General features: G+C 45.3%; 1 protein-coding gene across 2 annotated transcripts in view; it reads right to left on the bottom strand.

Moving 5' to 3' along the window:
* The window catches only part of ABL1 (ABL proto-oncogene 1, non-receptor tyrosine kinase), a 194,332-nt gene that overhangs the window by 64,900 nt on the left and 107,738 nt on the right, over positions 1 to 21,694 (bottom strand). The window contains exon 1 of one of the 2 annotated variants that reach the window (XM_054997579.1): positions 17,606 to 18,034. The exons of the other annotated variant lie outside the window; for it this stretch is intronic. Coding sequence (XP_054853554.1) covers positions 17,606 to 17,690 — 85 coding nt within the window. The 5' untranslated portion in view covers positions 17,691 to 18,034. Of the gene's footprint in view, positions 1 to 17,605; positions 18,035 to 21,694 lie in introns of those variants that run through there. 2 annotated transcript variants of the gene reach the window in all.

A 21,694-nucleotide genomic window follows, 5' to 3' on the forward strand; every position in this document is an offset into this window, starting at 1 on the left:
TTAATTACTTACACTTTCATCTCTGGGTTTGGATTTATGCTTGTTTTCAAATTTCTGCAACCCATACCCTATTGTATTTGTTCGCGGTGTGTCCTAGCTGTTGATCATATTGTATTTTGTTTATTGAATATCCTAGTTGTTGAGTATATTGACTTGCTCTGTGTAATTGGTCTTGGGTCTCGCCATCTTGGTGAGAAAGGTGGTCTATAAATAAAATAAAAACAAGCAGCAAAGAGACCTAAATGTACCACAGTTACAAAACAACAGCATAAAAACGATTTGAGTTCTGATAACTGTGGGCAGGGGCACTGATCTGAAGTGCTACACCCAGCCCTTCTGGCTTCTGACCATTTATCAGGCATTATTTCATCATTCATCTTCATTCCTACAACTATTTTATGCAACCATCAGAATTAGAAACTTGCTTTAAAAAGAAAAAGAAATAGAATTCAAGCCAGTTTGGTGTAGTGGTTAAGAGTGCAGGACTCTAATCTGGAGAGCCGGGTTTGATTCCCCACTCCTCTGCTTGAAGCCAGCTGGGTGACCTCGGGTCAGTCACAGCTCTCTCAGAGCTCTCTCAGTCCCACCCACCTCACAGGGGGATTGTTGTTGTGGGGATAATAACAACACCCTTTGTAAACCGCTCTGAGTAGGCATTAAGTTGTCCCGAAGGACGACTTTTATTGTTGTAGTAGTAGTAGTAGTAGTAGTAGTAGTAGTAGTAGTAGTAGTAGTAGTAATAATAATAATAATAATAATAATAATAATATGGACCATTTTGGCCTGCTTGTAGAACTCCAGCATGTATATATGTATATCACCCAAGCCTGCATATGCAGAATGCATAAGCCAGCATAAAAACTAGGATCCAAAGGCCAACCCCCCAAGCCTTAAGGGCATAATTTCCCATTATCATATATCTGCAGTTTGGATCCTACAACTCCCTTCTGTCAAATTCCTCCACTGGGAAAAGTCTTTCTCTGTTGGAGAAAGTCTCGGTGGGAGATGGCCACAGGATCTAACCCTCTGACAACAACAACAAGGAGACTTGTAACCTGCCCCCCAATTCCAGTTCTGAGCCCACAAGAAACAGGTAAGCTTCTTCATGGAAGCTGGGATAGCTCAGCAGTTTACAAAGGGTATTTGTTTTTTTCAAAGTGTATCTGTTTTAAGAGATCATGTTCTCTCTTGGAGGTAAACGAAAACCATGCATGTTCACGGTGCATGTGTGCAAGAACATGCCACAAAAACATCACCTAATTTTATCATTTCTAAACATGACAGAGCACTAGCTTTTCTTTTGAAAAAAAAGAGGCTGTGCAGGCAGGCAACTTTTTCACAGGAGATGAACGGAGTGTGGGATCAAAGACAAACGCATATCCTCAGGAAACTCTGTTTCCTATTTCATCACAACTCAGGGTTGTTAAAATGATGGCCAAACCTTTATCCAAGAGTAAGAGGCTAGACACAATGGGGAAATAACCAGCCAGTACAAAGTCAGGATCCAAGCACAGCAGAGGTCTGCTTTGGCAGGCTAAACTGGAAAAGAATCGTGGAGGATACGCAACACACACCTGGCTGCTTTCTCTTTTACAAAGGCTCTTTTGCTTTGTGTTTGGGCTGCAGTAGCTACTTACAAAGGCAGCACTGTCTTGTGACCACTGACGTGTTCTTTTTTTAAAAAAAATCAAGATACTAGCCCTCACGATCACTGAGAAAACATGCAAGCACTGCCAACCCAGATCAGGGGAGGGGGTCGGTGTCTTTCTATATCGGAGGGCCTTTTCAGGCATTTAAGTGTAGCCCTGTCTAACAGGGCTGGGTGACAGACAAACCTCTGAAAATGCATATATGGCGCAGATATACTTAGGGAAACTCAGGACTCACTTTCTCTTTAATGGCATCATTTGCGGCAATTCTGTGTCTGCTGAGATTGGATGATGTGAAAAATGACTCTGCATGTCTCTCCCTTGTAGCTTTCAGGTATTTCCAGCACAATTTGCCAAGTTGCTTATTCCCAGTAGGGTTTTTTTTCAGCAGGAACATGGTGGAATGGAGTTCCAGAACCTCTTGAAAATGGTCACATGGCCAGTGGCCCCGCCCCCTGATCTCCAGGCAGAGGGGAGTGTGCCGAGCGGCGCGGAGGGCAATCTCAACTCCCCTCTGTCTGGAGATCAGGGGGCGGGGCCACTGGCCACGTGACCATTTTCTCCAAGGGCAACCCACTGAGTTCCACCACCTCTTTTTCCAGGAAAAAAAGCCCTGATTCCCAGTATCTTCCAAAATAGTCTATAAGTATCCAGATCAGAATCAAGACTGCAAATCAGTTAAATTCTATGCAAAATAAACAAAAATTTGAAAAATTTACTCTATGATTTGGGGTTCTTTAAAGCAAATCTCTCTTCCCAGTACAAGAAAAAGATAGGATTGGGCCACACTTAAAGAGAATTTACCTTGCCGATTCTTAAAGTAGTACAGAGTACTAACTCACTTTGAGGCACAACTGATAGTGGTGGGCATTACCTTTATAAGTCATATATTGTCTGGAATCAAGGTGCTTAAGGGACCGTTTGTCCCCCAAAACCTTGCCCGACAATTAAAACCTTCTGTGCTGTTTCTGCCCCACATGAAGTAGATGGCCAAAGACATGCACTTTTCTGAAGTAGCCCCTTGACTACGGAAAGCACCTCCATCACCAATGCAACCAGTCTGGTACCAACATTTGAAATCTGTTATCGTTTTAGGTAAAAATATCTTTTTAAAGGAAAATACGATTTTTATTAAAGAAATCCTTTCGACATACAAAACATATTTACAGTTCAGAAGACTGAAAGATTAAATGATTACAATCCACAAAGTTAATAACATTACAGAATTATTATTTACACACACTTCAAACATCTGTCAAAATCACTTAAAACACCCTGAAAAATCTACAGTATAAGAACATTATAGAAACATTATGAAAACATTGTAAGAACATTATAAACCCACTTCAAAACACTTTAAACACCTAAAAGGATTCGAATACAAGGTTATAATACAGAGTTACCCCGGAAAAATTATGGGACAAGATTACAATAGAACACTTCTCAATGAACAGGGGGGTTTACTTCCCTGTACCACTGCCATCTACTCAGCCACACTTTAGCCTTTGACCCCTTTTTTTACCACCTCTGTATTATAGCCAAATATGTGGTGACGTGGCGTACCGTGTCTGAAAGGGGTACCTCTTTTCCCCCATATCTTTTCATGACACTGCTGATAAAGATGAGGTTCACTAGGCGAACTATGGACCAGGAAACCTTACGAAGACTCATCTTCTTTCCCAGGAAATCCCATTCCCTCCCTTCTGATCTCCGTTTCCATCCGGGGTTCCTGTATTCCTTGGGTTCTAAAGAGACTATAGTCTCCCACGTCTGAAAGATCAGAAATGGCCACCTCAACACCCTGGCTACCCCTGCCCATTGCTTTTTTGCAGCTACGCATTCCTTAAGGGTGCGGGGGATAGTTTTGAGGGCATCTTGGGTCAAATTCCTGCAGATTACCCTTGGGCACTGCTGTTGGTCTCTGTGGGCTCTGAAGGTAGTAGGCCCTACTTAAAGAACTGATGGTAGGCTCTCCACCGTACATCTCTCAGGGCATAGGGAACAGACCTAGTGGTGAACGTCAAAATGGGAAATATTTGATACCTGAGATAAGGCAATAGTGTGGTTTTGAGACACCTCCCCTCATTGTAGGGAGTCAGTTTATTTCTATGCAGTGTAGCCCAATTCAGTCTCCCAGCCCCTGACTCCCGGGTCCGCCCCTCCACCTCCGAGGCCTTCATGCGATGTTCTTATACCCCTTGCGCTACCTCCCTCATGGCATTCAGTGTCTATTATAGTCTTAGGGTTGTACTGTTGTTGGATTGATGATTTTTATTTTGTATATTGCCTTGGACACTTTGATGGAGAGGTAGCATAAAAATACTTCAAACCAGCAAATAAAACTTGGTCTTCTTCAGATGCCAGACTGAAACCAGGTTCTTCACATAGGGCTTTGGTTTAGTGGCTGTGTGTCCTTCCTCCAGAACTCCTCCCAAAATGTTACTTTCCACCTGATGCTGTAGGCGACTGATTTTTCAATGCTATCAGTTGATGCTTCATTACATGGATTTTACAGGTTTTGTTCTTGGATGTTCTATCTTTTGTTAGCTGCCTCTAGTAGACATTTTGGCAAAGAGGTGAGGCTCAAATCCTTTGAGTAAATAAATAAGGGAAAGGAATATTCATGGCCATGATCCAGCCACAAACAAGCTTGGATGTTCTCCCTCATCCCTGACCTTCAATGGTAAGTATTTGTTTCACATTCCTGTTGAAATCCAAATTTCTTTAAGGTACTTTATTCTGTCAGGATTGTGTATTTATCACTGGCTTGGAAACAGCCATTCACCAGGGTCACCAGCAGCCTTTAGGCAAACTTCCATAAGGTGGAAGGGAACTGGTTAGATTTTATCCCTTTTACGCCCAAGAAAACTGCTCATCTTATACACCGATTGCCAAGCAGCCCGGACCTGAGGATACTTAAATCTGGAGACTGGAGCCATGAACAGAAAAGGCAGATCTTCCTACATGCCTGAAAAATGCCCCAGGTTTGCAGAAAAATCTGAAATCCTAAAAAAAAAAAAAATACAATGGGAGGATAAAAATCCCAACATGATAAAAGGAGCACCTGTAGCTTTAAACAGATGCCTTCAGTGGCTGTTGCTAGGCAACCATAACAGTTTACCTGAACTACAAGCTTGGTTTCTCTCAGTAAAAGGCATGAGGAAGGGGTAGATGTCTTTTGACCTTCGAGGGAGGATTCACTGGGGCCAGGCCCAGGAGAAACCACTGGGGGACTTGATACCATGTGACTTGCATGACTACTCAGGCCCAGCAGCTTGCTACTGTTCAACAGCATCCCCCGCCCTGCAAGCCAATGTAGTGTAGTGCTTAGAGTTGCAGAGTATGATCCAGGAGATCCAGGTTCAAATTCCCATTCTGCTGTGGAAGCTCACTGGGTGACTTTGATCCAGGCACATACTCTCAGCCTAACCTACCTCTCAGGGATGTTGTGAGGATAATATGGAGGCAAGAAGTATGATGTAAGCTGCTTTGGGTCCCCATCGTGGAGAAATGAGGTACACTAAGAAATATAGATGAGAATGGGGCAGATAAAAGGTAAGTTGTTTAGTGGGTTTGAAGGAGAGAAGGATGTAGGGAAAGGTGAGCATATGGAGGAAATAGGGTGGGGAAGGGGATACAGGGAAAAGTGAAGTACCCCCTAAAACACCTTGCAGATTCCCCACCATACAACAGGGCCAGCTCAGCCCGCACCATGCAACTGGGCCACAGGGGAGAGGCTGCTGGGAGGGAAAGGTGAAGACAGGTGGGAGGGTGGGGAGAAGGAGAGAAGGAAGCAGGAAAAGCGGAAGAGGCTATGGGGGGAAGGAAGGGAAAGAGGACATGAGAGAGCCAGTTTGGTGTAGTGGTTAAGAGCGTAGGACTCTAATCTGGAGAACCGGGTTTGATTCCTCACTCCTCCACTTGAAGCCAGCTGGGTGACCTTGGGTCAGTCACAGCTCTCCGGAGCTCTCTCAGCCCCACCCACCTCACAGGATAATAGCATACTTTGTAAACCACTCTGAGTGGTGTTAAGTCGTCCTGAAGGGCAGTATATAAATCAAATGTTGTTGTTGTTGAGGAGGAAACGAGATGCCCCCGCAAGTGCCTGAGGGTCCCCACTTGTTGTAACTAATAATAATGACTATTGTGATAACTAATACAGCACTTTAGAGCAATACAAGCAGCAAGTCATAAAATAAAACACAATTTATAATCTGCCATGGATAGAACAAACAAAAAGAAGAGGGGGTAGGTGTCAGGAGAAACAAGATGCAAGTTGTACACAGGATGGCTTTTTGAGGAAGACTCTGACAGGGGTGGCTTCAGGTAGCTAGTCTTTCACTGGCAAGGTTCAAGCCAAGTGCCCTTATGGCGGTTCTGGAGCTGCCAGGGTTTGGCTTGCTCCTAGCCACCAACCAGTAAGTTCAGTGGCCAATTTGCTGCTGCCCTGCATAAAGGGAAGCAAGGGAGAAAGGGCAACTATTATCTGAGGGTCCCAGAGACCTTCAGATGGCTGGAGGTAGTGGAAATGGAGGAACAGAAGCCTGGGCTAGAAAGGAAAGGTGCTTAGGTAGGCATCAGGTGGTGCTCTGGGAAAGAACTCTGTGAGCCAGTAGCCTTTTGGGCTCACCTGCAAGGCTGCATATAAGAGCCTTCATTTTTAAGACCTTATTTTTTAAAATGGTCTTGACCAGGGCTTTTTTTCTGGGGAAAGAGGTGGTGGAACTCGCTGGTAGAACTCAGGACTGCATAATGACGTCACTTTAGGTCAGCTGGAACAAGGGGGGAGTTTTTTAAAGTTTAAATCACCCTCTGCAAAAATGGTCACATGGCCGGTGGCCCCGCCCCCTGATCTCCACACAGAGGGGAGTTTAGATTGCCCTCCGCACTGGAGCGGCGCGGAGGGCAATCTCAGCTCCCCTCTGTCTGGAGATCAGGGGGCGGGGCCACCGGCCATGTGACCATTTTCAAGAGGTGCTGGAACTCCGTTCCACCGCGTTCCAGCTTGGAAAAAGCCCTGGTCTTGACTCTGAATGCTTTTTAAATCACATTCAAAATTAATATTGAATGCTAATGTACATAATTGTCAAATGTGTATCATCAAATAGCCTGGTACAAACTTGAATAATTACATTTATTGGCACTATTTTTTGACATGCTACCAAATGTGTGTGTTTGGAATTGGAGAATATCCTGTCATCTGCTCGGAACCTAAGACATCATCGAGGAAGGAAAAACCTCTCACAGTTAGCCAAAACTGTACTGGGAACAGAATCCAGCTCGATAAATGGCAACATACACAAAGAAGTGACTCCAAGAACTGCAGCAGGATCTCTGGGCTGCTGCTTATGCGGGACCCTTCCAAGTTTACTGCAATAAGACACTGTCCACAAACACTGATGTCCACGAGTAAAATGAAGTTCTTTTCTTGTGACTTTACAAAGAAAAGGTTTTACTAGTATTGCTGAATAGCGCCCCCCCCTCCCCCCCGCAAACACACACACACTCCATTTTTATCTGAGTGAACTTTTACTAGGATAGATTTTTCTTTTTCAAAACTTTTTTTTTGCTTTAAGGAAGATATATATTTTTTAAAACCAGGGTCTTGAAAAATAGCAAGATTGTTTTATCCCCATTTGGGACGTGTGAATATGGTTTGTTTGAGAGCACACGGTACCCACCCACCGAACCTTCTCGTTTTTGTCTTTTCAAGGGGCTCCCCAAACTGGCAAGGAGGAGAAGGATAGTAGATGGACTGCAGCTGCCAAACATTTGGTCCTTCCTGCTTCTTAAGCTAATATTTGCCAGGTGGAATCAAGTGGGAAGAAAGGGAAGGAACTTAGCCTGCTGAAGCAACAAACGGAGAGTTCAATAAGCCCCAGTCGTGCTTACAAACGGGTACTATGAAGCCAGCAAAGAGGATGTGACACCCAGCTCCCCAAATGCATTCTCTAGCGGAACTTCAAAGGTGTACCTTTAAAGCCCAGCTCCATGCATAGCTTCTCTCTGGACAGAACTAGTCAATGAAATGTTGGCTGTCTGCCAAAAGGAGCAGCCACACAATAAGCTCCCCACCGTGTGTTTCTCTCCCCACTTCACTGGCTGCCACTGGTGAGGAAACACAGAGTAATACAACCCCAAAACACAGCCTAGGCTTTACTGTAGTTAAGCTCCTCACAACAGGGCAGCTACCGAAAATGTGTTACAGCCCTCCCACCTGTAATGTTTGTTGAAGGGAAAGGAGGGCTTCTACACCTGGCTGCCAATTTTACTGGCAGCCCTGTGTCCAGGATGGTATCTAGTTCCACTTAAGTAATTAAAAATCTGAAAACATCTTATAAGACTTTAGCTTCAAATCTTGCATATAATTCTCCATACAAATACTATTTGGCCGACAGCTTGAACAGACAGTCGTATATAGATTTCCGGAACTAACTATAACAGCAGAACCAAACGGTAATTTTAAAAAAAAAATTAAGGCCTGCATGCAAATGTTTCGCCCAGTAAGAATTTCCTGCTGCTGATTTATCTTTTTGTGTCAAAACAGAACCTGTAGATTAACAGATTCTTAAGCATAAATGACTGGAAGTGGAGGATGACAACCACAGAGGTCTCAAAAACACAGCACAGAATTAAGGGCCGTTTCCAAACGGCTTACCTGCACCCGGGACGTCGCGCCACGTTTCGGATCGTGCCGGGGAAAACGCGAAATATCGCGTTTTCTCGTGCGAGTTTTGTGCGACGTCGCCCTTATAAGCAAGCATGCGAATCCCCCTGACTTTTGAAGTCACTTTTTGCCTTTTGTTAATGTTTGTTGCGGCTGCAGGTTGGAGGATAGATCTTATTTGGAGTCAAGAATATTACATTATGTAAAAACAAGCAATGCACTGTACACCGTGAAATAGCAAAAATATTAACTGTTTCAAGCCTACTGCTATGGTTATAATGACAGCTTAGGACACACATTTTATTTAGGGAGTATTTTTTAAAAATGGACATTTTAAAATTTTAAATCAGTGATTGAAATTGGTCTTGGGTGATTCAATTTGCTGGATCAAGTCACACTGTCAGGAACGCAGTTGAGTAAGACAGTTCAGCTTCAGTGGCAAAAGTCACTGTTTACACTGCTGGAACTACAGCTGATTTATAGAACTGGAGTGCCAGATACTTGAACAGTTACAGACCTTGCTTGGTATGCAAGCTCATATTTTAGCAATTCACGGCCCTTTCTGCTTCTCATTTCTGCCTGCAGAACAGTCTGATAAGGCTGGGGAGTTCTGCATTTTATTTCATAACCAGGCATGGTTTTTGAAGAGGTGGAAGAGAAAGAAAGAAAGAAAAGGTATCCTCTTACCCCTGGCGTCCCTCCTGTTTAACTCTCTCTCTACAGTGGGTATCTGCTAGGCTTTTAATTAAGAAGTTCTGCCACTGGAATGTTGGGAAACTTTAAGGCTTGAATTGGGGAATCTCGTGGCCTGAAATTTGGGCTACTGGACTGACCGCCTGGAACTGTGTGTGTTCCGGCCTTAGAACCCTCTTCAGACACCAAAGCACAGTATCAGCTTCGATGAATGGCAGTCAGTGCAAAGTTTCTGGATTGGACAAGCCTGGCAGAAAGAGGGAAAGCCTGGCATTTTGTCCTTCCTCATGATCGGCCCGCAGAGCAATACCTTCTGCCTCCTGAACTCGATGCTCCAGTGAGTAACCTCAGAGCCCCTGGGATTCAGAAAACACTTGCCAGGTATGGATCTGGGCACGGCCATCGCTGACTCCAGCTCTGCCTCCAACATGATGTGCTCTTTAATGACGTTCAACTACAAATTAAAGTTTGGTTTTATATTCCTTCGCTTCCCCCCGCCCCCTCCAAGCAGGGAGCATATCAGAAAAAAACGTGAATTGGGAAAATGCAGCTTTGTTATCCAAATCTCGTTCTTCCCATGCTCACTGTTCAACTATCAAGTCTGCAACTTCTAGATGCGAAGAGGACATTACTGAATTTCATTACTTTGTTATTTATTTTCCGTTTTATTTTCACAACAACCCTGTGAGGTAGAATAGGCTGAGTGTGTATGACTCACCTAAGGTCACCCAGCAAGCTTCCACGGGAGTGTGGAGATTTATACTTGTGTCTCCCAGATCCTAGTCTGACACTCTGAACTACTACACTACACAATTTTGGTCTGATTCAAAAGTTGGAGGTTCTTTAATGATTTCTCAGTACTAAGATATTAGACAGTAAAATTGATGTCTGTTTTTCTGTTGAAACTGTGCATAGTGTTTTTAAAAATGACATAAAATAAAAAGGAAGACAGCAACGAAAACAGGAGGGACAAAACATAGCATGAAAACAAAAACAAGTGAAAAATGGCATATTTGCACAACCCTAAAACAAGTTTAATAACAATGAAAATATTTTGGGTTCTAAGAGTGTGAATTGCTCCAAAGAGAAAAGTACAAGCACTTTGTGGAAATACTCCACATGGTCTAACAGCATGCCTGCAAAATACCTTCTCTGTGAGGGAGCTAGAGAAGATCCTTAAAGATAAAGATGTCTCTCTGGGAACCAAGATCAAAATAATCCAAACTACAGTATTCCCCATTACTATGTATGGATATGAAAGCTGGTCGGTGAAGAAAACTGACAGGAAGAAAATTGATTTATTTGAAATGTGGTGCTGGAGGAAGAGAGTTTTGCAGATACTATGCACGGCCAAAAAGACAAATAAGATGAAATCAAGCCTGAATTCTTCTTAGAAGCTAAAACAATAAAACTGAGGCTATCGCACTTTGGTCACATCATGAGAAGACAAGACTATGGAAAAGTCAATAATGCTAGGAAAAGTGGAAGGCAGTAGGAAAAGAGGGAGGCCTAGAACGAGATGGCTTGACTCAATAAAAGAAGCCACGTTCTCCAGTTTGCAGGATCTGAGCAATTCTGTTAATGATGGAACATTTTAAAGGTCTTTCATTCATAGGGTTGCCATAGGTCGGAGGTAACTTGACGGCACATAACACACACAAGGCTCAATGATGGGCAAAACTATTTAGTGAGCAGGGTTGAGGATTTGGTCAAAGTACTACCACTGGTCCTCACTCCACCCTTCCTTAGCTGAGCGGGGCTCACTTCTGTTCTGAAGGTTATAAGAATAGAATAATATATAGCATGAAAATACCAGTTAAAGCACAGATGAAACAGATGTGTAGCATTAACCACCATTAAAACTCTCTCTACAATTAGCATTGTTTGTAAAAATATATAGTAATAGTCTAATGCTATAAAGAGAACATCTAAAGAGAGGCAACAATAACATTCTCTTTGATAGCTCAAAGAGTGAGATAAAGGGAGCCAAGCAGTCAGGCCCCCAGCCCCTGGCCTCTTTAATAGATACTTGCAGTCAGCCATCCCCAGACTAATATTCTAGCTAGGTGCTTGGTACTTGGATACCAGATTTGTCATCAGAATTAGCAATCAAAACACGCAAAACCAAGATTCTAGCAATTCTGAATCTTGTCTTCCGCTCTCCCCAAATTACTTCCATAAGTTTGCAGTCCTGGGCCAGAACGTTTTTGCTGTTTCATGTTCACATCAGTCAGAACAGCGTATGCTTGCAACATTTTAATCCTTTTGCATCTCCTCCTGCAATAGCAGGCAAAACCTAGAGTGAACAGTACCTATACAATTTTAAGAACAGGTCACCTTAACTGCAAATATTTGAAATATAGGGTGAAATATGTGAGAAGACAAAGCGCATAAGACATGCTTAAGACTACAGTGCTTATAATGCAGTGCAACTGCACGTATTGCAGGTTTAAGAACATAATCTCCATGACACCTGGCAACTGTGAGCAAACACAGAAACATCATCAGAACATCGGAAGCTTCCCTATACCAGGACAGATCACGGGTCCATCGAGCTCAGTATTGTCTCTACTAACTAATGGCTCCCCAGGATCTCAACAGAGGTTTCCCCAGTATTATTACCCGAGGCCATTTTAGCTGGACATGCCAGGGGCTGAACCCGGAGCCTTCTCCATACAAAGTATGTACTGTGCATGCCCCTCCCCCAAAATGAATGAATGCACTGAAAACACTTGAAGCCTTCAGCAAAAACACCAAGTCTTGAAGGAATACCACACAACCCAAGCTAGCCCAAAACTGAGTCAGTAGACAGATTTTCTGCAAAAATTGCTGCTTGAAGGAAAGGAGAAGAGTTATATTTACGTCATGATGTCACAGATGAAATACTTCCATTAGGAGAGGTCATCAGTTAGACATCTGAGAAAGGTATGTTATCCAAGATGCTACGCTCAACTGAGTTTCCCCCACTTGACTGATGGTGTCCTTCCTCCCTCCCCTACCAGTTATTTTTTTTCTGTTACGGAGTTTTGTCTCTTTAAAAATTTCCTCTAAGTGGTTGTCAGGCCAGCAAACCTGGCGACATACCCAGCGATGCAGCATAACCAAACGCACACAGATGCAACGAAAGGAGAAGAGGCAATGAGATTTCTGCCCTGGAGTAGACAATGCAGGACGAAGGCTCAGTAAGTGGTCTCAGACTAAAGCACGGGTAATTTACTCTGGCAGATGCTTGGCTGCTAAACCTTATCAGGTCAACTATCTCCGACAGTCAGTAACAGACAAAATTCTTGAGGTGTAGCGGTGGCACTTGATCTCTGAAGGCAGCTCTGTTTTGAACGGGTTATTGCACAGCGCTAAAGCTCCCTTCTGTCGCATGCAGTTTTATAACCCACACTGGACTGGGTGCAACAAAGGGAGTATCAATATGGTTGTCACTGTTATGTGTTGATGCAACAGCCCACGTTCCAGAAAGAAAAGGCAGGGGACACAGCCAAGGGACAGGAGGTGAAAAGACCAGTTTCATTTGGCCTGCCAAGGAAGAACCGAAGCTGTGCTTTTCTTTTCATCTCTATGTCTGAAGAGGGCCCTGAAGTCAGAATACACACAGGCAGTAGGCCCCAGCTTTAAACCATGGGGCTCCTGGTTCCAGACAGTCCCTGGCTGAGCCCTCAAATGTGAGAATCAGCAGCCTTGCACCCCAGTTTTACCCCCAGCACCAGAATCTTAATTTCAATCAAATGATATAGATGCCTTAAGTTCTATCCCCAAATCCCAAGGGCTTATCTAGAGTAAATATATATTTAGAGGATGACCTGAAAAACACAATCCTGCAGGGCTTGCTGGTTCCGGGGCAAGTAGATACACTCAGCTGCTTGTCGAGGGTAACTGCTGCTTGATGCAGGAGAGCCAGGGCTTGTCCAAAGCAGTACTTGCAGGCAGCTCCTGGTGCCACAAGACACGCTAAACATGCATGCTCGTCACAGCAGTCTCGCAGAAGGTTTCAGGCCTTCTTCCCAGGCTCTCACTTCACTCAGGAGCTTACTTAGAATCACAGAATCACAGCGCTGGAAGGGACCTCTGGCGTCATCAACCCCCTGCAAAATGCAGGAAATACCCAAATACCTCTCCCCACCCCCACCGCACACACAGTGCCCCTTACTCCATGCCCAGAAGATGCCAAAACCCCATCAGGATCCCTAGCCAAACTGGACTGGGGAAAATTGCTTCCTGACCCCAAAGTGCTGACCAGCCTTACCCCGGGCATGTAAGAAGGGGCCACGAGAACTAAGCGCTGATGTAATGCTTCCTGCCCTCCCTCTCACGATCTGCCCAGGTTCACAGAATCTGCATTGCTGTCAGGTGGCCATCTAGCCTCTGCTTAAAATCCTCCAAAGGAGGAGAGCCCACCACCTCCCGAGGAAGCCTGTTCCACTGAGGGACCGCTCTATCAGGAAGTTCTGAAAACTCTTTTGATTTCATTTCAACCCCTTTGTTCTGGTCTGACCTTCTGGGGCAGCGGAAACAACGCCGCACCATGTGACAACCCTTCAAGTACTTGAAGATGGTTATCATATCACCTCCTCAGACGGTTATCGTATCACAGTGAACTGAGCCAGCAGCTCATGGATCTCACCCGTGACAACCGGAGGGCAGAGTTCTCTGTTTTGGCAACTGCAGGAGGTGTGAGAGCTTAATCTGAAGCCTCCTCTCACACACAAAAAGGCCACTGGTCCATCTAGTCCGACACTGCCTACTCTGATAGGCAGCTGATCTCCAACGTCTCCAGCCAAGGAAGGCCCTCCACAATACCTGCTACTTGAGGACTTTCAGGTGCCAAGGACTGAACCATTGGCATGCAAATCAGATGCTGTTGCATGGCCCTTCCTGGCTCACGTGGTTTTAATTAACCAAAATGTTTATAGCCTCCTTTTCTACCCAATCCAGGCCTCGAAGGCAAGTTGTGGCCAAAAACTTTAACACAGTTTGGACCTATTATAATAAAAATACAAAAACTAGAGTCCTCAGTAAGAAAGCTGTAAAAAAAAAGCACTCCAACACTAACAAAGGTCTGAGTGAATAAAAACTTTTAAAACTGGCCACTAAAAGAAACTACAAGCTGACAAATGCGACTGGGGGGAGGTATTCCGAAGTCTGAGCGCTGCCGCAAAAAAGGTCCTGTAGCTAGTAGACAAGAAGCCTTCCAACAAATTTCAGAAAGTGGGGCCATCTGTTGCAGAGCATTACTGCCACAAGGGAAGGAGCCCGCATTTAAAACACTGGGCTTTATTTAACTTTGTAGCCCTGACTGAACTTGGCCCTAGCTTGCTGCACTAAAGATCGACAACTGAAAACGAGAAATTCAGCCCCTGAAGAGCATTAACAGCTCTCCAAGATGTCTGTAAAGAAATAAAAGCATACAGAGAAGCTGCCTCTTTCGGAGATCTCTTAGAAATGTCATCCTGCCTCCTGATCTGTCCCAGAGGGTGACCACAATAAAGTGGCAACTTCTGTTCTAAAGAACACTTTTCCTCGAGTAGGCCAGCTGGCATCCCTTCTGCTCCCATTTAGGAGGCAAAGACTTACCTTTTTCAAAAAGCCATGGCTGTTTATTTTATTAGTGCTGATAAGCTGTTCCTGCGGCTACATTATTCTCTGTGGGTTTTAACTTTCACTATATTTTTTAAAAAACATTTAACCTGTAAAATACAGCTATAATAAATTCAGATAAACAAATATAACACAGTCATTAATCCATATGATTAATAAAGCTAAAAATTACCTATCAGATCATAAACATCTAAAACATCAATTCAACTATTATGAACTACCTACCAATGAAGATAAGAGCCCTGTGGCGCAGAGTGGTAAGCTGCAGTACTGCAGCCCAAGCTCTGCTCACACGACCTGAGTTCGATCCCGGCGGAAGCCAGGTTCAGGTAGCCGGCTCAAGGTTGACTCATCCTTCCATCCTTCCGAGGTTGGCAAAATGAGTACCCAGTTTCCTGGGGGTAAAGTGTAGATGACTGGGGAAGGCAATGGCAAACCACCCCGTAAAAAGTCTGCCAAGAAAATGTCGTGATGCGACGTCCCCCCATGAGTCAGGAATGACTTGGTGTTTGTACAGGGGACTGACTACCTTTACCTTTTTTACCAATGAAGATAATGTATAATACAATCATTTAACACAAACATAACAATCCATTTGCCAAATCAAAACTTTCACTATATATTTTTAAACGCATATAAGCCTCAGAACCCCAAACAGGCATGGAGGGGGAAGACATATGTAGTAAGCAGCAGTGGCCCAAAGGCATTATGAACTCCCCCTTCCCAAGACAATGAGGAGAGGCCCAAACTCCTTTTGTCAAGGCGGATGCATTTTTTGATGAAAACTTAAAACTGTGAAACTGTTTCACTCACAAACCCTCACATCCAATATACTGGGGATTGACAAGTGGTGGGAGCTCTGGCTAAACCAACCGCTTGAGGAGCCTGGCTGCTTGCCCCACTGTATGGCTATTTCTTGACTTCATTTATACCCCACTTCTCTCCCCAATGGGGACTCAAAGAGGCTTAGAACATTCCTCCATTTTATCCTCAGGACAACCCTAAGATTAGGCTTAAGAGTGTGTATCTTGGCCCAAGGTTGCCCAGCAAGCTTCCAGCGGGGATTCGAACCTGGCTCTTTCATAGTCTGACACAACACCACACTAGCTCTCTTTGCAGCTATGTGAACAGGGACACACACTGCAGGACTGAGGAAGGGATTCTCGCTTGCCATTCTCCACCCCTTCCTCAAAGCAACTCCTCCCACAAAAATACAGAGTACATAATTTTTTCTAATATCGGAAAATGTTTTCCTGTTGCATCTATAATGGGAGGGGGGAGTGTCAGAACACTTTATCCCGCTATCTAGGGCATATTTAGGCATCAGCTTTGCATTCCTAGATGCTTGGGATTTCCTCAATCCGACTGCCTAAAAGTTTTCTCTAGGCTTCTTTTGATTCTGGCGTCTAAGAACATTAGGTATTTTCCCCCCAGCTCCAATTACCGATGTAGTTTGGTCTTTCCTGTACTTTTTAAGCCTTAACTGTTTGACAATATAGTGCTGCTGCTGCTTAAAGCAAAACTGAAAAGATGGAAGTTCTATCCCATTTTATCCTGCCTGTACTCCAAGGTGGTGCACGTGGGTTCTCCTCTCCTTTTTATCTTCACAACAGCCCTGTGAGGCTGAGAGACCCAAAGTCACAAAATGAGCTTTATGATCGAGTGGGGATTTGAACCCAAATCTCCATGGCGAGAAAAGAACCTTACTGCTGTTTTTTTTCATATTCACATTACAATTCAACAACAAACGCATCCAAAAAAGCAAGTTACAAAAATTTATAAGCAGAACATAATTCCGAAGTTACATATTAGAGGACAATTTGCCGGCCAAACTTCATCACTCACACAACAGATACTTATGACTGGTTCAAGTCAGTCACGTGCACCCATTTCCGCTTGCTAAACTGACAAAATGAGTAGAGCTTCTGGTGCACGTGATGTTTGCAAATGAGCGGCATCCAGGGTCTCTGCCAACTTACTGTCTGAAGTCGTGAAAAAAAAAAAAAGAAATCTATGGCCGGCCTGAAAGAACTGAACATTGCCACAAGAAAAGGCTGCCAGTAGAAAATATAGAGGGAAAATATATAATATTGTCCACTGCAGAAATAGGGAAGTGGGACAATGGGATTAAGTAACTTGCCCAAGTTCAAATGGAAATTCTGTGGCAGAAACAAAACTGAGTTTTGTCCTCTAGGATTCTGAACTCAGGACCGTCATTATATTACCAATTCTTCCTTGAATTGCTATATATTCAACAGACCCTACTCCCTCCCTACCTCCCTCTCTCTCATGGGACTTTGAAGGTCACCCACAAAAAGGCACACACAGCAAGAAATCCAGAGTGTGGGAAGATGAACACCACAAGAGAGCTTTAAAATATAAGAGAATACCCATAACAAAAAGAAAGCCACAAAGAAAACCCCGAAACCCAAAGATATACAAACACAAAACTCTTTCTGTATTAGTTAGATTTCTTTGGGGAGAATTTAATGCAAATCTCTTTCTGAAACTAAGGCTCATTTCTTTCTGAAGGCCCTTACTGCTTCATCTTTCTCTTCTCAAAGAAAGTCGAATCCTGGTCTAGGCACAAACGGAAAGCTGAGCCACGCAGATATGGTTTTGTTTAATGGATCGGCAGTAAGACCTCTAGATATTTTCCAACCATAAATGGAAGAATCAGGCACACATTTTGTGTATCGTAGTTAATAAAAATCACCTGGGTTGGCAGACACCCTGGTCCCACCTAGAGCACCAATTTCCTCCCGGCCCCCATTTCAGGATGGAAAACAGTCAAACACAGGCAAACTTTGGGGTACGGGGACACAGCAGAAGGGTCTCCATTCAGCTCCCAAACAATGTGAAGTCACAATGTATTCAAGGCCTAAGCATGGGGACTCCAGGCATGAAATCCAGCTGCAGGGCCTCCAGGCACAGCCCTCCTGCACTCCCCCCCCCAAGTCTGTCTCCAAAGCCCCAACGCTGAACTTACCTTCCAAATAGCAGCTGGAGGATGAGGAGAGTCCTTTCTTCGACTTGCAACCCACTAATTTCAGGCAAATCTCCAACATTTTCATTTGCTGGAGCAATGCCCTTGGTTTCGCACTCGGCCTCCCCTCCTCCTCTTCTGAAAACTTCGCACACAAAGTTTCTCCCGTTAGGAAAAGCCTACAAAGCCAGCCTTCCTAAAAACCCTTCGCTGCACTTCGGCCAAAGCAGCAGATCATCCATTTTTGACACGCTCCATGCTCTCTCTCTCCCCCTCTCCCGCTCCAAAATGTAACTTAAGGCTTTGGGGACATTCTTCTTCAAAGTTCTTGCTTAACACAGGGAGGACGAATCCGCCTCCCCCACCCCGCCCCAGTAAATAAATTAGAAGAGACGGGACCGGTTCCTTAAGAGCTGGGGCTTCAAGACTTGCCCACCCGACCCCCAGCCCAAGCTCCGAAAGGCACTCCTTGCAGGCAGAGGCTGCTCACTGTTGAAGTGCCAACAAAGGGCCCCCTTCAGGCTCTGCTTGTCTGACTTCATGACATCAGGAACGCCAGGAACGCCCCCTGCACACTTAACCCCTCGTTGTTCCGCCTGCCCGTGGCTCAGGGTCAAGCAGGGGACTTTGCTCGGGATGCCACCGGCTCTCTGGAACCCCTCTGGGGGAGGGATCCTCCTCCTTTGCCTGCTGGCTCAGAAGACTCCCCGAGAAAGCCTCCCTAAGGTCTCAAAACTCAGAGGCAGCACAGATGCAGCCTGTGAATGTAGAAGGTCTATCTGCTTTCCTTTGAAGAACAGATGCTGCCGCTGCTGACGGAGAAGAGACAGGATTGGTGCCTGGGTACCCAGCACCACCATGGTGCTGTTCTTGCTAAGCATGTTAAACTTGGTGCTCATTTACTGGACAATGCACAGACCAGAAGAGAGGACTTGTTCTATATGCTCTAAAATTAGACAACACTGGCTCTCATGAAAGTCAAGAAACTAAGAGGCCCCTGGTCTCTAACTCACAGGAAGTGGCCCACTGCTCCATATACTGTATGTTCTGCCCACCAGCAGCCTCCACGCAAGGCCTTTCCCAGTTCTGCTATCCAAGAACCTTTCAACTAGGGAGACCTTAGGAACTGAACCGGGGACCTTGCATGCGCCAAGACACATGCCCCAACTCTGGGCAAGGCTTCATTTTGCAAAGGCACAAGTGGAAAACTGCATCTCAAGGCAGTACGAGCCCTGCAGGACCTCAAATGGCAGATGTGCTACTTTTGACAGCTATTCCAAGGGGCTCTGGCTTTGATGCTTCCTGGTTTCATACACCAAGTGCAGTTCATTCTAGTGGTAAAGCTGGACTTCCCTAACTCTAAGCAATTCTGTATCCCTAATCCACAAATCAGTCACAGATCAGCTATCTCTCCTCATCAGGCACAGATCAGCTAACTCCCCTCATCAGTCACAGATCAGCTATCTCCCCCCTCCCACCTCCCACAGTGACCCCTATTAGAGCAGGAGTCACTGGGAGAGGTGAGGAGGGAAGATAGCTGTGAATGTCCTGGATTGTGCAGGGGGTTGGACTAGATGACCTTGGGGTGCACATTCCAGCACTATGTTCCTATGTTCTAATTATCGTTCTTACATAAAAAGAGCCCTGCTGGATTAGATTAGTGTACCTATGTACACTACCTAATCCACACGGTGAAACACTACACTACAGTTGACCTGTAAGCCTAGTAAGGCTCCAAGCAATTTTTTTGGTCCCAATACAAACTTGTAAAATAGCCCCCCCCCCCCCCCGGCCAGGGTTGTCAACACCAGGCTGGGAAATTCCTGGAGATTTGGGGCGTGGGGCTTGGGGAGGCAGGGGTTTGGAGAGGGGAGGGGACTTCAGTGGGGTGCGATACCTGACACTCCATCCTCCAAAGCAGCCGTTACCTTCTGGGAAACTGATCTCTGTAGTCTGGAGATCTCCCAGCCCCACCTGGAAGCTGGTGACCTTACCCCCTCCACACCAACATGTGACTTGAAAATGGTCACATGGCTGGTGGCCCCGCCCCCTGATCTCCACACCAACACAATCCCTCATCCCATATCCCTCACTCCTTATGTCCCTCCACGGCTACTTCACTCATCTGAACAGGGTCGCTGGCAGGTGCCGGCCTGTACATGGGCAAAGTCTCTCTCTCTCTCTCTCTCTCTCTCTCTCTCTCTCTCTCTCTCTCTCTTATGGAGCATGTCTGAAAAATGACCACTTTTGCAACTCTGCAACCTTTGTTTAATAAGAACACCCAATCTGAGAATCCTACAAGTCTGGCAAATATTTTGTAGTTTTTTTGGTGACTAAAAAGGGATTCTCCTGCCAATGTCTTTTTAAAAATATCGAATGGCTGCAAAGATTAGGCTAATTAAAGCTTTATTTTTCTGGCCTTTTTCATTGCAAACTCATGCGGTAGCCCCCTAAAGTCATTTTCTCTTGCAAGTTCACACTCAGTAGACAAAATGGCTGGGTGGCTTAACCATTCTTGCTCTATGGCAGAACACCTACAATTCTGATGAGTACTAGTTTGCTGAGGCTTCTTTCTGCTTCTTCCACAGTCACTGGTAGCGTGCAAGAAAACCACAGGGCACACTTCACTGGAAATGAGCTGCCACAGGCTCAAACACTGTATCAAAATAACTTTCCTCTTGATTTTGTTCTGCTTCTCCAGCGACTATATTGTTGCTTGACTGCAGAAAGGCTTTGTCTGGTTTGAAAACTGGAGCACAGATTTGGTTTCTTTTTGTCCCCTTTCTTTTACCTCCTCACGTTTCTTTCTGGCTTCGGGGTTAGTAGTTATAGCCACCAACAGACATGGCAGCACAGAGTGTGTGTCTGTGAGTGAATTAGACACTTTCTCACATTTTTTGGGCTTGAAGACCCCACCAAAAGAAGCAGCAGCACTTGCTCCCGCTGTCTCCTTGCAGTACTTTGCTTTGCCCTTCCCACCGGGCTCTGGTGTTCCAGGTCCCTCAGGATTGAAACTGGGGGATGGAGGCTACCGGGAGGGCATGCCAGGAGGATTTACCTTGTGCTCACACTCCAGAGTGCTCCGGAGAGCATGGGAAGACGCTACAGGGCTCCCGAGCCTGTTTCTGCCCCTTTCCCCTCCCCACAAGCCAGGTGAGAGGTAGTGAACAGTGGGAGCGGGGAGTGGGGGATCCCCTGCACTCACTGGGGGAATGAGATCCTTCCCTCTCTCCCTCCCTCCCTCCTGCCTGTGCAAAAGGAACTCTGGAACTGGCAATTCTTGCTAGAAAAGACCCTGGGGGCTCAGCGGTTCAGCTTGAGACTGCTGCTCTAATACTGCCTCTGATTGGCTCCAGCAAATCTCAAAGAACTGGATAACAGAAACACAAGGAAATAAGGTTCTATAAATATCCTCAGGCATAGTATACAGTTTATCCTCAATTGTTTTGTCATGGTAATAGAGACTGCAGCCTGGGCCAGACCACTCAGGACCTCCAGGCCCCAGTAAAATGTACCCCCCATGCGGGGGCCCTGGGGCCAATGAAGAGAACACAGAGGCCAAGGCCAGTGTGTTGCAGTGATCAGAATGTTAGACTTCGGCCGTTCTCACACATCTTGCCTGCCTGCGGAACATCGCGCGAAAGACCTGAAAGACAGCATCTTCTCGCGCGAGATAGCGCCAGGAAGACGCTATTATCCGGGAGTTTTGCGCGATTTCACACAAAACTCCCGGATAACAGTGTCTTCCTGGAGCGATTTCGCGTGAGAAGATGCTGTCTTCCGGGTCTTTCGCGCGATGTTCCGCAGGCAGGTAAGATGTGTGAGAACGGCCTTCCTTCAAGAAACCCGAGGCAATGTATATAGTTAATTTCTCATCCATTTTATCCTTAACAGCATCTTTGCCAAGAGGGTTAAGCTGAGAGTGTGTGACCAGCCAGAGATCACCTAATGAGTTCCATGCTGATGAAGAAGGGGTTTGTACGCAGGTCTTCCCTTTCCTAGTCTGATACTCCAACCATTATCACCACATTAGATCTCTGTCTGACCCTCCCTTGCTTCTCCATAAAGGACATCAAGCCCTCCATCTTTCTT

Source organism: Eublepharis macularius, chromosome 14 (genome assembly GCF_028583425.1).
Source record: "Eublepharis macularius isolate TG4126 chromosome 14, MPM_Emac_v1.0, whole genome shotgun sequence".
NCBI classification, from domain to species: domain Eukaryota; kingdom Metazoa; phylum Chordata; class Lepidosauria; order Squamata; family Eublepharidae; genus Eublepharis; species Eublepharis macularius.